At 43.7% G+C, this 16,779-nt stretch overlaps 1 protein-coding gene across 2 annotated transcripts; it reads right to left on the bottom strand.

The window, feature by feature from the left end:
• Window positions 1-119: 119 nt before the first annotated feature.
• Window positions 120-16,405, bottom strand: LOC124134933 (putative E3 ubiquitin-protein ligase RING1b). 2 transcript variants are annotated; one of them, XM_046500037.2, is made up of 6 exons: window positions 16,200-16,405; window positions 11,328-11,866; window positions 10,822-10,917; window positions 6,426-6,549; window positions 5,646-5,695; window positions 120-749 (listed from the first exon to the last, which is right to left on the bottom strand). In XM_046500037.2, exons 2-6 carry the CDS (start codon window positions 11,709-11,711, stop codon window positions 684-686), a joined length of 720 nt encoding a protein of 239 aa, XP_046355993.1. In that variant the 5' UTR covers window positions 11,712-11,866; window positions 16,200-16,405; the 3' UTR covers window positions 120-683. The 2 variants fall into 2 exon arrangements, with proteins under 2 accessions (XP_046355993.1, XP_046355992.1); XM_046500036.2 differs by lacking the exon at window positions 120-749 and having other exon boundaries at window positions 5,328-5,695; window positions 16,200-16,398.
• Window positions 16,406-16,779: the final 374 nt, after the last annotated feature.

The raw sequence follows: 16,779 nt of genomic DNA, 5'->3' as shown, positions 1-16,779 counted from the left end.
CACCGAAGTGGTAAACGTCTGAGACCTGCACCACTTCGGGCTTTCCTTCAACATAAAGCTGACACGCCGCGATATAACTGGAATAATGTTAAAACCCAACGCCTCACTCTGTTTGTTTGTTTAACGCTCAGCAATATTTCAGCTCTATGGCGGCGGACTGTAAATAATTGACCAGCCAGACCAGTGATCGATATTGTGAGCAACGATCCATTCCATCGGGGTACGATGACACGCAATCACCCAAGTCACGCTGCCTGACCTCCAATCCATCCAGTGGCCTCTTGAATATATAACGACCAGCATAGGTTGCTGGGGACCTGTTATAACCCTGATTCCCTGCAGAGATTCGATTCAAAATATAATACAATGGAATGGAAAGTGTATATGAGTAAAAAGTATCACATTTCTGAATATCTGAGTGTGAGTGAATAAGGTTTATGCTTTTAGCTATACCCCAACAATATCTCGACGGGGACACCGGAAATGGGCCTCACGCATTGTTCCCACGTCAGGAATCGAACCCAGGCCTCCGGCTTTTTGGTTTGAATATATTGAGGAGTCACGATGCATCGCCTTCTCCCGATAATGCATTTGCAGGTGTGGCCTTTAGTTCCGGATAAATGTTGTGCATTCTTTGGTCGTGACGTCACGCAACTTCCGGTCTGAACAAGCTTCTCACGTGACTAGCACAAAACGTCATCTGTCTCCGTGTACAGGAGGTCCCATCTCACTCTGACCGGTCGCCCTGACTACAAACAAGAGAGAAATGTTAACATTGTGACTGGATCATTCAGTCGGCTCTTATGGAGGTCTGAACTGTCATGGTCACAGTTGCAAACACAGGGATGAAGTGTTACCGGGAGGGCGCGTTTTTCCCATGTTTTAGACTGTAGGCTTAAAAACGAAAAGAGAAGAAAATATGATTTTAGGTCCATTGCTTAGATTATTATTATTATTATTATGAATGCTGGACATGTTACGCATGAGTTTAAGCCAATCACACACCGTAGGTGGTGACATGGACCGATCATTTGATTTATTAGACGGAAAGGTGGTTTGGCTGTTATTTGGATAAATACTTGGATCCTGAAAATATTGAAAAAGGCTTGTTGTGAAAATAAATTGGTCGGCTCCCATTTTCAGAGTAAAAATAGTAGGTTTTGAAGTAGTGACTGAAGAATATATCCTGCTTCAAGCAAATATCCCACAGACTTCCACGTTTTCAAGACCCAGGGGACATTCAGTAACTTGAGACTCTTTGTGACAGTTTAAAGACACGTCATAGTGGGTCGTTAATCCTTCAGAGCAAGTTATGCAAGTAATAACGACATTGTGGTTCATCGCATCACAAAGACAATTACGAAACTCGTTATTAACGTCATATTGCGAAACATAACTGGACGCTGTTATTGAATCTATTATGTCAGGAAGAAACGTTGCTCGCCTGAATCTAGCACAATATGTTGGCCCAAATGAGTGCGTGAATGTTTTTTAACGTCATAGGCAGGACTATTTTAGTCGTATATGGATGACCAGACAAGCCAGTTATTGATATTATCAGTGAGTGACCATCTACTAATGAGTGGCCCAGTCGTCTAAGGCGCCGCGATTCGCTGTGCAGAGTTGCGTCCCTTGGACACGCCAGAAACCTATGATTGTGGGTTCGAATCCCGGTTCGCCCCCATTAGGGGGCACCATACCCGTGCTCATTGGTTTCACCAAAGTGATAAACGTCTGAGACCTGCATCACTTCGGACTTTCCTCCCACATTAAGCCGTGATATAACTGGAATACTGTTAAAAGCGGCGTTAAACCCAATTCACTCACTCAGTAAAACACGGGCAAAAATCCTCGCCATCGTTGCCTTGTTATGCTATACAGTAGTATTGTGAGGCAATGCTATAACTATATTTTTTCACCATTCCAGAAATATGGAATCTGCTAGAGAGTTAAAAATATCTTTACAGCGTCGTTCCTTCGTTATGCTATAATGAAATCTTTCCAGCGAACGCGAAGATTATTGTGAGGGAGCGCTACATATACATATATATAGTTTTACCATCTTGAATACCAGATCGCGGCACGCAGACAAGTAAAATAATCAGAACAATTCCCTATAAATAAATGGCGTCCTTAGACGTACTGTCCTCGTATCTAGACAGCCTATAACAAGGTTAGACTTACTATACATCCATGGACTCCTAATTCAGTACAGACTTGGAGCAAGACCAGCAGACAAGCAATCAGCCAAGTCACACGCCTGAACATCCGATCTATTTATGATGGACGAGAATAGCTAACTGGGGACCTATTCCACTCCAGAATCCTTCGGGGTTGGCCGGAAGATCACGAATGTAATGTGATGGTTATTTCCGGTCCGAAACGACTCATTGCTAACACACATATACAGATTCTTTAATTTAATCATTCCCTGGGGCCCGTCCCACTAAGCGACCCTGCAATTATTGTTTATATCGAATGTTAACGTCTATGGCGACAGCTGCATATACTAGTCGCCTGGAGACTAATTACAATTGATTATTATACGGAACAGCACCTTCTGCATCAGGTATTAAATGCATGTCCATGTTTCAATCTGATGCAGTGACATGTAACACACATCTATGACACATTTGAAATATTTCACAATTTACAGATTTGTGATAAAATGTCTGTCGGGGTAAAGTAGTGAGAGTGATTTTTTACCCGCTTTATCAATGTTTCAGTAACATCAGATTAAGAAGTGTCAGATTAAGAAGCACATCAAAGGACGTTTCGGTGAAACCCTTAAGCAAGGGTATGTGATGACAGATCAGAGGTCGGTACGTATATGGGATTAAAACCCACGACTATAGAATCTAGGCAAGGCGAATGTCAGGGTCTCCTCATACAACAGACGAGATGGGTTTGCTTGTACCAACCCGTGAGGACGACCCGTTGGGACCGCGGTTAGAATTAGTCCCCAGCAACTAAATTAGATACGGTGGTCAGGCTGAATGACTTGGTTGATTGCAAGTAAGCATGACCCGGCTGCGTGGGACGTTGCTCATAATATCAACCACTAGTTTGTCGAATATTTACAGGTCGGCGTGATGAAGCTGTTGTGTTACTGACTGTGGCGTAGACCAATTAACATGGTCTGTGGTGTGGTGGGTTAGGTGGGGGATTGTATGCCATGTCAAGTCTGGGCTAATGTGTAGCATCGAACCGGGTCCTTGGCGTGACGAATGAACGCTTTCACAAGTAGGCTATCCAACTGTCGACTTTACTGTCAATAACATCACACATAACCTGAAGGGCCCCCCAAAAAGAATACACTTGAAAATTGGATTTGACAAAACCTTACAAACGTTATCAAAGCGTTACTTTCATGAAAACAGTCGCCGAAACACGTAAGGTCCAAAACGCAAGTTTAGTGCCCGTATCAAATACAGCACCATATCGGTTTTGTTTGTTTTATTCTTAGCCACCATAACACGTGGGTGTATATCTTCTTTTGTCCGACAGTGTATTTTCAAATCAATATTGAGAGAGCGTGTGGATAGAGTCCTTGGTAGGTGTTCTGCGACACTGCACATAATTATCTCGTGAATACTGAACAAAATGTACGTTTTATCATGGCACAGACACATTCAACGAAGACTGGAGTGGAGTGAGTATGGTTTTACGCCGCTTTTAGCAATATTCCAGCAATATCACGGCGGGGGACACCAGAAATGGGCTTCACACATTGTACCCATGTCGGGAATCGAACCCGGGTCTTCGGCGTGACGAGCGAACGCTTTAACCACTAGGCTACCCGACCGCCCACATTCAACGAAGAACATGTAACCGTTCAAAGCAGTTGCTTTTGTGGACATTGCGGCCTTAATAGACAGAATCCCCTTCTGACGGATGTTAAGCAATAACTTTTATTTTATTGGGCTACAATAAATTGATTTTTAGATTTATATCATAATACTCGTGTTTAAAAACCTATATACTTCAGGCCTTTTTTTAATACTTTATTTAAGATCAGCTGTTCAAGGCACCTGTGTACATTACCTGTCGACACAAGTGATTCACGTGAAGAATGCACGTTTGGTAGAACCTGGTATATGGTATACTACTCAAAAGAAGTTAAGGAACACCCGATTTTTTTCATGTGACTTCAGTTAGTGCACCATGGCTGGAGGGTATTGTAACAAACAGCCTCCAATTGTGGGTGTCTTCGAGTAATACATGTTTCATCAATTCACGAAAGGAGACACTGTGAGGCGCACTGTTTTTGTGTAACGTGAAACGGTGCGATGGGGGTAGATGTGTGGGCGGCGGAGTGAAGTGGGGTGGGGTGGAGTGGGGAAAGAGAAATCGAAGGATTGATTTAGTATGGCCTTATACGTTGTGTTTTTTTCGGATAAATGGATGCCGTGCATTTGTGTTCTGTTTTGGTCACGTGACACACAGGGTTTGATTCCCGACATGGGTACAATGTGTGAAATCTATTTAATTAGATATGTTCCGTTCCTTTGTGTGATTTTCCGTTAGTTTGCAAAGTCGATCTTAGCTGATTAAACATATTAATCGTAAATACATCAGTATTTGGGAAATAGTAAGCTAGATGTAACAATTTTCCCAGTTAACGTGACATTCCTAAGGACATACAAACATATATAATGTCACTACATTTGGGGTTCGAGGGAAAACGTTGAAGATTCTTGTAACGTTCGCTTGCACACCAGTGGCAGCGATGGTAACGAAGAGGTCACGCGCTGGGAAGGAGCTCCGTGTAGGACTCGAACACGGGTCTTGTAAGGCTCGAACATGGGCCTTGTAAGGCTCGAACACGGGTCTTGTAAGACTCAAACTCGGGCCTTGTAAGACTCGAACATGGGTCTTGTAAGACTCGAACACGTGCCTTGTAAAACTCGAACACGGGCCTTGTGAGGACTCGAACACGGGCCTTGAAAGACTCGAACATGGACCTTGTGAGACTCGAACACGGGCCTTGTGAGGACTCGAACACGGGCCTTGAAAGACTCGAACACGGGCCTTCGGCTTGACGAAGGAACGCTTTAACCACTGGCAATGCAACACGCCCCGGCAACTTAATGGCATATGAAACTACAAGCTGTCACGGCCACACATTGACCACTCAAGGTGCTGACAAACAAAATGCGCCATAGAGTGGAAGCAAAACAAATTCTATAGCATGTGTTATATTTTTAAGCAACTCTAGAGGCGACATAATACATTGTGCATATTTATCAAATATAATGCATTGAGTTGTGACGATCACTACTTGTAGTGGGTATTCACCAATACACATTACGTCATCAAAAACAATCAAAGAGGTGTATAGTTTATTATATACCGAACAACCGTTATTCTCACGTGCCACTTGTCTTTGATTGAGTTCATAAGCCTGGTCATGCTTGTGTAGGTAAAAAACTGCTATTCCATTTGCCACATGAAAGACGTTGGTTCGTGTGCATTGCATCATGCAGAGCGGACACACGTGAAAACACAGGACACAGTAGTCATGCAAACAAACTTGGTCGTGTCACGTGTCACCATGGTCACAACACACCCATCAGGAAACAGAAGATCAGTGCGCATGCGTGTATGAGAAACATGATCAGAAGGAAGTGTTTCTTGATTATTACCAAAGATCGCTCCAGGAACTCGCCAACTGATTCTGCTTCAAAGTCACAATCTGGAGCATAAAACGGAAAACATTATGCTGACATTATTTGGTGTCATCACCGATTTTCAGTGATCAATTCATATAATTTTCATCCCTGTTTTACGCCCACTAAAATCAGTTGCTGCAGATAGTCGAGACTTATTATTCTCTGGCGTTTAGGTTGCTTAAAAGAATCTTAAATCTAAACAGAACTGATCATTTTGAAAGATAGCTTTAAAAAATAATTGGGGAAAAAAACCCAATAAAAGTACCAGAGTTAGTTCGGAAGTGTCGAACAATATCCAGTGAAAGAGGGGCGTTGGGGTAGCCAGGTGATTAAAGCGTTCGCTCACCACACCGAAGTCCTGGGTTCGATTCCACAAATGGTACAATGCGTTAAGTGAGTGAGTGAGTGAGTATGGTTTTACGCCGCTTTTAGCAATATTCCAGCAATATCACGGCGGGGGACACCAGAAATGGGTTTCACACATTGTACCCATGTCGGGAATCGAACCCGGGTCTTCGGCGTGACGAGCGAACGCTTTAACCACTAGGCTACCCGACCGCCCTACAATGCGTTAAGCCCATCTCTGGCGGAAAACCTTTCTCACTCATACACTCATTCATACACTCACGCACCCACCCAACCATATACTTCTCATAGTATGTTATGCCTGTTTCCTAATACCTATAATAGTTAACCAAAATTTACATCAGAGATAAAAACAATTTAATTAAAATGCTTTTTTGTTAATGTTACCGATGTGGTGTTCTTGTGTATTGGGTGGTTGTGTCCTGTTGACTTCTTCCACCGATGGCCGAGGATGGTCTTGTACTCGTTCGGACACAATGGTGGAATGTTCTGATGACTTATCTGATACCCCCTGGCGGCGAAGGCAACATAAAAAGGCTTTATAACATCGTGGTTTTGTGTTTTTTCGATGAAAGTGACGACCAGGTATGTATACGAATATCTGAAACTTTGAAACAATGCTACCTTCCCGTGCGTCGTGCACGTGCTACCATGACAGTGAACCAGCTTAGTACAGGTTAGACAGGTACGACATTAGGACAAGGCTCAGTTGCTTACCCGAAGTTTCCTTATTCCAACACTATTACTCAAATTATATTTTAACACACAATGCCATTTAGAAAGTGGTCAAATGTAACAAATGTTACATTAAATATACCTTTTTGGGGTTGAGTCCCGTCCGGGTTTCGAACCCACACAGCCTGAGTGAGGCACCTAATCGCCAGCACACAAGTCACGCCAGTACACACGGATTGGACTCAACCAAAAAAAGTACGATAATCTGTACTTTACCAAGAAAGTGTCATCTAAATATAACATTTGTTACAAGTTATATTTCTATGTATTATGAATAATTAAAACAGCACTTGTCCCAGGGCACACACGCCACACAACAACTTGAGCAAGCAACACACAACACCCGACACAGAGCAGGTAGCTAACACACAACACCCGACACAGAGCAGGTAGCTAACACACAACACCCGACACAGAGCAGGTAGCTAACACACAACACCCGACACAGAGCATGTAGCTAACACACAACACCCGACACAGAGCAGGTAGCTAACACACAACACCCGACACAGAGCAGGAAGCTAACACACAACACCCGACACAGAGCAGGTAGCTAACACACAACACCCGACACAGAGCAGGTAGCTAACACACAACATCCGACACAGAGCAGGTAGCTAACACACAACACCCGACACAGAGCAGGAAGCTAACACACAACACCCGACACAGAGCATGTAGCTAACACACAACACCCGACACAGAGCAGGTAGCTAACACACAACACCCGACACAGAGCAGGTAGCTAACACACAACATCCGACACAGAGCAGGTAGCTAACACACAACACCCGACACAGAGCAGGTAGCTAACACACAACATCCGACACAGAGCATGTAGCTAACACACAACACCCGACACAGAGCAGGAAGCTAACACACAACACCCGACACAGAGTAGGTAGCTAACACACAACATCCGACACAGAGCATGTAACTAACACACAACACCCGACACAGAGCAGGTAGCTAACACACAACATCCGACACAGAGCAGGTAGCTAACACACAACTACCGACACAGATCATGTAGCTAACACACAACACCCGACACAGAGCATGTAGCTAACACACAACACCCAAAACAGAGCATGTAGCTAACACACAACACCCGACACAGAGAAGGTAGCTAACACACAACATCCGACACAGAGCAGGTAGCTAACACACAACATCCGACACAGAGCATGTAGCTAACACACAACATCCGACACAGAGCATGTAGCAAACACACAACACCCGACACAGAGCAGGTAGCTAACACACAACACCCGACACAGAGCATGTGGCTAACACACAACATCCGACACAGAGCATGTAGCTAACACACAACATCCGACACAGAGCAGGTAGCTAACACACAACACCCGACACAGAGCATTTGGCTAACACACAACATCCGACACAGAGCATGTAGCTAACACACAACACCTACCCCAGAGCAGGTAGCAAACACACAACACCCGACACAGAGCAGGTAGCTAACACACAACACCCGACACAGAGCATGTAGCTAACACACAACACCCGACACACAGCAGGTAGCTAACACACAACATCCGACACAGAGCATGTAGCTAACACACAACACCCGACACAGAGCAGGTAGCCAACACACAACACCCGACACAGAGCATGTAGCTAACACACAACATCCGACACAGAGCAGGTAGCTAACACACAACACCCGACACAGAGCATGTAGCTAACACACAACATCCGACACAGAGCAGGTAGCTAACACACAACATCCGACACAGAGCAGGTAGCTAACACACAACACCCGCCACAGAGCAGGTAGCTAACACACAACACCCGACACAGAGCATGTAGCTAACACACAACATCCGACACAGAGCAGGTAGCTAACACACAACATCCGACACAGAGCAGGTAGCTAACACACAACACCCGACACAGAGCATGTAGGAAACACACAACACCCCACACAGAGAAGGTAGCTAACACACTACACCCGACACAGAGCATGTAGCTAACACACAACACCCGACACAGAGCAGGTAGCTAACACACAACACCCGACACAGAGCAGGTAGCTAACACACAACACCCGACACAGAGAAGGTAGCTAACACACAACATCCGACACAGAGCATGTAGCTAACACACAACACCCGACACAGAGCATGTAGCTAACACACAACATCCGACACAGAGCAGGTAGCTCACACACAACACCCGACACAGAGAAGGTAGCTAACACACAACACCCGACACAGAGCAGGTAGCTAACACACAACACCCGACACAGAGCATGTAGCTAACACACAACATCCGACACAGAGCAGGTAGCTCACACACAACATCCGACACAGAGCAGGTAGCTAACACACAACACCCGACACAGAGAAGGTAGCTAACACACAACATCCGACACAGAGCAGGTAGCTAACACACAACACCCGACACAGAGCATGTAGCTAACACACAACATCCGACACAGAGCAGGTAGCTCACACACAACACCCGACACAGAGAAGGTAGCTAACACACAACATCCGACACAGAGCAGGTAGCTCACACACAACATCCGACACAGAGCAGGTAGCTAACACACTACACCCGACACAGAGCAGGTAGCTAACACACAACACCCGACACAGAGCATGTAGCTAACACACTACACCCGACACAGAGCAGGTAGCTAACACACAACACCCGACACAGAGCAGGTAGCTAACACACAACACCTACCCCAGAGCAGGTAGCTAACACACAACACCCGACACAGAGCAGGTAGCTAACACACTACACCCGACACAGAGCAGGTAGCTAACACACAACATCCGACACAGAGCAGGTAGCTAACACACAACACCTACCCCAGAGCAGGTAGCTAACACACAACACCCGACACACAGCAGGTAGCTAACACACTACACCCGACACAGAGCAGGTAGCTAACACACAACACCCGACACAGAGAAGGTAGCTAACACACAACACCCGACACACAGCAGGTAGCTAACACACAACACCTGACACAGAGCATGTAGCTAACACACTACACCCGACACAGAGCAGGTAGCTAACACACAACACCCGACACAGAGCAGGTAGCTAACACACAACACCCGACACAGAGCATGTAGCTAACACACAACATCCGACACAGAGCAGGTAGTTCACACACAACACCCGACACACAGCAGGTAGCTAACACACAACACCTACCCCAGAGCATGTAGCTAACACACAACACCCGACACAGAGCATGTAGCAAACACACAACACCTACCCCAGAGCAGGTAGCTAACACACAACACCCGACACAGAGCAGGTAGCTAACACACAACACCCGACACAGAGCATGTAGCTAACACACAACACCTACCCCAGAGCAGGTAGCTAACACACAACACCCGACACACAGCAGGTAGCTAACACACTACACCCGACACAGAGCAGGTAGCTAACACACAACACCTACCCCAAAACAGGTAGCTAACACACAACACCCGACACACAGCAGGTAGCTAACACACTACACCCGACACAGAGCAGGTAGCTAACACACAACACCCGACACAGAGCAGGTAGCTTACACACAACACCCGACACACAGCAGGTAGCTCACACACAACACCCGACACAGAGCATGTAGCAAACACACAACACCCGACACAGAGCATGTAGCTAACACAACATCCGACACAGAGCAGGTAGCTAACACACAACATCCGACACAGAGCAGGTAGCTAACACACAACACCCGACACAGAGAAGGTAGCTAACACACAACATCCGACACAGAGCATGTAGCTAACACACAACACCCGACACAGAGAAGGTAGCTAACACAACACCCGACACAGAGCAGGTAGCTAACACACAACACCCGACACAGAGAAGGTAGCAAACACACAACACCCGACACAGAGCATGTAGCTAACACACAACACCCGACACAGAGAAGGTAGCTAACACAACACCCGACACAGAGCAGGTAGCTAACACACAACACCCAACACAGAGCAGGTAGCTAACACACAACCCCCGACACACACATATTCACATGAGACCGCACCTTTCGCATTCCTCCTGCATTAATACTGGACTGGTCAAGGGCGGTCAGCAGAGACTGCAGCTTCGTGTCCACTGTCGACAGGAAGGATGTGAGGTGCTGGACAAAAAATAGAATGATTCCACTTATATGAACATAAACATCACATAGAGATGTGATTCTAATCGATATTTTGGGAAATGTCAAAACATAGTTTAAAAAAAGAATACAACTGCAAATCAGATATGTGAATTTCTCTTTATAGCACTAAGGACTACGGATGGTGAAAAAGAATTTACAACAGCCTGAATGTGAGTGAATGTTGTTTTACGCTATAGTAAGCAACTACAGCCATGGCGCCCTGTGAGCAATCGACTATGGACCACACAAACCAGTGGTTGACAGAATGAGCATCGACCCGCACCACTGGGGCACGATGACAAACAATTAGCTTGGTCGCATAGTGTGACCACCCGATTCCCCTTGTAGTCACCCCTTTTAAACATGAGTTTTGACAAAGTAATACCTACATCAAATTCAACCTTCGATGGCTTCTCAGTTGTTTCAGCAGCAGCAACCGCTCCACCACGTGACTGTGACTTCAAATCTTGCATTTCGTACTGACGTATTTCCGCTATTCTTTCCTGCGCCTTCCGGTGACTGTTGACGATGTTCTGCAGGTGGTGGTTCACCTTGTCGCCGTCACTGGGGACGAAACGACGGCGACATTGGGGACATGCGTAAGGATTCCTGTACGTCTCCCGAGCCCCCAGAATCGACTGCTGAAGACACCGTCTACAGAACGAGTGGAAACAGTTATAGAGTGTCACTGGTTCGTTCAGGAGTTCCAGACATATTGGGCAGTTGAGATCCTCTGTCAGGGGGTCCTCCTCTTGAGGCGATGCCATGGCCATTGCCACTTGTGTATTGCTTGGTCAACTGGTATCCTGTCTACAGATGCCGATAAGGTCCTGATCAGTTCCCCAGTGTTGTATTACTGCCAATCATGACGCATCGTCACTGTCTAGTTCATACGTTAGAAGTGTTTTCAGCCCCAGGACGACGTCGACTGCAAGTAAACAACAACTTGACGACTTACGTGATTGCAATATTGATGTTAGGACTCGTTAAAACGTATTTATTTTATGGGTATTTTTTCACCAACACCATAGAGTTGTTGAAAGAAAACTCGAAATATGAATTTTAATTTACATGTAAATACTAAAAAAATTACTCACCCCCCCAAAAATAAAATAAAATTATTTGGAATTGATCAAATGGTTTAATCCGGTCCTTATTCACCTTCTCCTCGATCAGTGTATTATATCTTAATCTTATTATAAATACCCTTGACCTAAATGCCTGATTTGAATAACACGACGTTAATCGTTAATCCAAGAAATGAACAGATTAAACGTCACAGGTCAGTATTCACAAGGAAACTTCCTCATATATTTGTTTCTGAAGGTGTGTTATTTTTGAAACTACCTTCCTGAAACTAACAAGCATGAATGCCATGTCTACGGTTCAGTGGTACAGGATTGAGTTGATTATAGGCAGGATAGATATATTAAATGGTATAAATTATTATTATAGATATAAACATGGTATTTGCTTTGCATAAATATCATTGTGTTCAATATAATTGTATGTCATTTACTATGCAGAGTTGCGTCCCTAGGGCGTAAAAGAAACCTCTGATTGTGGGTTCGAAGCTCAGGTACATTCAGGTTATATTACAAAGTTTGTCAGCACAATGTCCTTGCTTGTGGGTTCCACAGAATGTGGTAAACCTGCATCACCCCGCCCTTTCCTCCCACAAATACTAGTACTTCAATACTTCACAATGTGTATATAACGTCAATACTTCACAATGTGTATATAACGTCAATGCTTCACCTTGTGTATATAACGTTAATACTTCATGATGTGTATATAACGTTATGCTTCACGCTGTGTATATAACGTCATTACTTCACGATGCGTATACAGTGTCAATACTTAACGCTGTGCATATAACGTCAATACTTCACAATGTGCATATAACGTCAATGATTCACAATGTGTATATAACGTCAATGATTCACCTTGTTTATATTACGTTAATACTTCATAATGTGTATATAGCGTTATGCTTCACGCTGTGTATATAACGTCATTACTTCACGATGCGTATACAGTGTCAACACTTCACGATGCGCATATATTGTCAATACTTAACGCTATGCATATAACGTCAATACTTCACAATGTGCATATAACGTCAATACTTCTCAATGTGCATATAACGTCAATACTTCACAATGTGCATATAAAGTCAATACTTCACAATGCGCATATAAGGTCAATACTTCACAATGTGTTAAAACGTCAATGCTTCACAATATGTATATAACGTCAATACTTCACGCTGTGTATATAACGTCAATACTTCACGCTGTGTATATAACGTCATTACTTCACGACGTGTATGCTCAAATACTTCACGTTGTGTATATAACGTCAATACTTCACGATGTGTATTTATCACCAATGCAGACTTAAAATGTAATAAATGGACAAGGGAAATCCAACACAGGCACTGCATATAAATATCAGAGGAATGTTTGTAAATATCAATTAGGGCACTGTAACCTTTATACCATCTTTTCAGATATGAAACCAGAGACAGTGAGACAAATATACCTGAGGCAGGTGCAATTAATCACGTGACACCCTAGTTAATATTGTCCTGTCGTTGCATGAGGTCCGCCACTCAAGCTCTATCTTATTAATAATATAGATCCGTTTGAACATATATATCAATAAACCTTTTTTCTTTTATCGACAACAAAAACACGATTTTTCACATTCCCTTACAAATCCAGGTGACTAGGTAATGAAAGAGGAGAGAGACATGTAGATATACATAATTTCTAAATATGTTAAATTGATAATTTTTATTATAAAAGCTGCTATTGGCTTCAATTTCTTCATTTATCCCTGTAAGATTCCTGGTCTTCACCATATATCATATTTTGTATTTTTGGTAGTGTATTATCAAAAGATTTCCGAATTCTAAGTGAGAGTGAGTGTATTTATATCTTTATATGCTTTATATATGATATCTACTTTAACATGTCTTCATGCCATTTTTTAAACCAATCTATGATTTCTTTTACCTCATATGCATATAAAAAAATCTTTCAGATATTCGCATTCACCATTGTATAATGTACATATAAACTTAATATGATATCACTTATCACTTAGAGGACGCCTCAGTGGTCTAGTGGTAGAGATTCCCCCGGAGAGCGGAAGGTCGTTGGTTCGATCCCAGGCCGCGTCATCCCCAAAGGCGTTAAAAAAATGGAACTTGTTGTTACCCTGACTGGCGCTTGGCATTAAGGGGCTAAACAAAGACGAGTCGGCTCATAGTCAGTATACTGTGTCTGAGTGGGGTATTCATGTTTAACTGCGGTATGGTATCTCAGTGGGCTAGCACTATAAAATCGGCATCAGTCCGCATCTAGTACATACAAACAGACAAACTATAACATGTAAGTACACACATAATAAGAACACGAAAATTGGCGTTAGGCTTTGCACACGATATCACTAATCAAATAATTAAATAGATATGGATCACTGAAAATCAGTAATGACACCAGGTGTTGCGAAAACAGCAAACACGCCCGGCTCTACCGGCAGCGTGCAAACTGTGGAGTTTGCAGAAAATGAATTGAAGTACACGATAGGAAATATTGGCGACTGTTATTATTGGATCAAAACGAGGAAAAAGTCGTTCATTTGGAGTGTAGTACATGAAGAATCCAAATATATAACATTAAATGTGTAATGTAATACGGGCAATATTGATCATTTTCCGCCAAAACATTTTTTCCGGCACAACATACGGCTCATATCGAACCGGTACGTACACGTTCAGATTGTCCCATAGATGTCACAGTTGAGATTCAAGTCTGTTTTTTAAGTTGCACTGAGCAATATTCCACCTATATGGCGGAGGTCTGTCAATAATCGCGTCTGGGCCACACAATCCAGTGATTGATATTATGAGCATCGATCTACGCAAATGGGATACGATGACATGCATCAACCAAGTCAGCGAGCCTGACCACCCGATCCCGTTAGACAAGCATAGTCGCCTTTTACGGCAGGCATGGGTTGCTGAAGAGTGAGTGAGTGAGTTGGGTTAAACGCCGCTTTTAACAGTATTCCAGTTATATCGCGGCGTGTCAGCTAAATGTGGGAGGAAAGCCCGAAGTGTTGCAGGTCTCAGACGTTTACCACTTCGGGGAAACCCACGAGCTCGGGTATGGTGCTGACAAACCTAGAAACATAATCGGGGCGAACCGGGATTTGAACCCACAATCATAGGTTTCTGGCGTGCCCAAGGGACGCAACTCTGCACAGCGAATCGCAGCGCCTTAGACGACTGGTCCACCCGTGCCCCCCACTTTGATTGTGGTCTGCCCTAACAACTTAAAGGTATACGATTGGGCTGTGTGATATGTGTTAGATAAAGTGCAGCTCATCGTAGACAGTAAATGTAATAATGCAATGGTATATTTGTTTCATTATAGATTCTTGACATTGCATACCAGTAACTATACCTTACTATATTAGGTAGGGTAAATCCCCATCATCTTTCAATATTTCTTGTGCTCGGATCGTCATCGCCCCGATGGAACTACAGACTAGGGCTGGGACGAGTCCAAATGTACTACCCGGGTACCCACCACCCTATTACCCGACCCTAACGGGATACCCGCTGTAGATATTTAGAGATAGGTACAAACTGTCCAATTTGGAAAAGTTTGACCATAGACGGCAAAATGTATTTAGATAAACGTGTAAAAAAGGCACGTTTATCTAAATACATTTTGGTACAAACTGGTACCTAGCTGCACACTGTGATAGATGGGGTGTGTGTGTGTGTGTGTGTGTGTGTGTGTGGGGGGGGGGGGGGGGGGGGGGGGGGGGGGTCGGGGTGACATGACACATGCCTTTTGTTCAAAAGTGAATGAAATTTCGAAATATTACTGCTCCACCATGACTATCCCTAATCCGCTGGTCTATAAGAACACAGCTACGAATTGTTTGATAGGAATTCCCTAGACGTTGACGGATGACAAAGTAGACACAATTTATGGACATCAGTAAACAACGAAGTTGTTACCTATAAATTGTGTCTACTTTGTACACAGCTACCCTTTTCCCAACACATACACACAAAATACATGCACGACACCCAAACCTGGGTTACAATAAATTGTATAAAGTCCCGTGTTAAAAAAACAACACAACATTATAAAGCATTGAATGAGTCACTGCGCGAACGCTACATCCACACTGCAGCCAGATTCCCCTTTACAATATTCAAGTCCGGTCACACTCACCTTGGTGCACATATCCGCGTTTTGTCACCATGCAGCGTTCATCTTCCTCCGACACGTACGTTGACAACTCGGTCACGTGATCTGACTATTCAGCGGAACACGCAACAGGTTTGTATATAGATTCTGTGTTCAACATGACAGGATCTGTTATCGAAAATGTAACGAAGTGACGTGGATAGATGTACATCGCTGCCGGTCGGACTGTAAGGTAGAAAATCAATTGGGGTTCAGGTAATCCAAACGCGGTTTAGCGGTGATATCGCAACAGCTGGTGTATAATAATATTTGCGTTCAAAGGTATTGAGTCCACATACACTTTACTCATCAACTTTATAGGTATGTTTACAAATTTCCAGATATATACCATGTTTTCTGATGATATGTTGGTGTTATTCGTTTGAGTTTTATAATGTTTCATAATGATTGGGACTAAATGAGGATCGATTATTTTCGTTTGGTTAGGAAGCAGAAGAAAGAATTCGCTTGAAAGTCAATAAAACACACAGAAACAATACACAAAAACGCACTTAATTTGCAACATTTTTACATCCCCAAAGAGATATTCAAAAAAAACCTCCAC

The sequence above is a fragment of the Haliotis rufescens genome, unplaced genomic scaffold (genome assembly GCF_023055435.1).
Source record: "Haliotis rufescens isolate VD_foot unplaced genomic scaffold, xgHalRufe1.0.p SCAF_15, whole genome shotgun sequence".
Classification (NCBI taxonomy): domain Eukaryota; kingdom Metazoa; phylum Mollusca; class Gastropoda; order Lepetellida; family Haliotidae; genus Haliotis; species Haliotis rufescens.
Note: the sequence above shows the minus strand (reverse complement) of the source record. Positions and strands in the feature narration are given on the sequence as shown.

Coding starts and splice junctions, on each gene's coding strand:
- LOC124134933 (XM_046500036.2), bottom strand. CDS start 11,711: ATGGCCATGGCATCGCCTCAAGAGGAGGACCCCCTGACAGAGGATCTC. Junction 6,550..10,821: donor ATGCAGGAGGAATGCGAAAG/GTGCGGTCTCAT, acceptor CTTCGCCGCCAG/GGGGTATCAGATAAGTCATC. Junction 5,696..6,425: donor TACACAAGAACACCACATCG/GTAACATTAACA, acceptor TTTATGCTCCAG/ATTGTGACTTTGAAGCAGAA.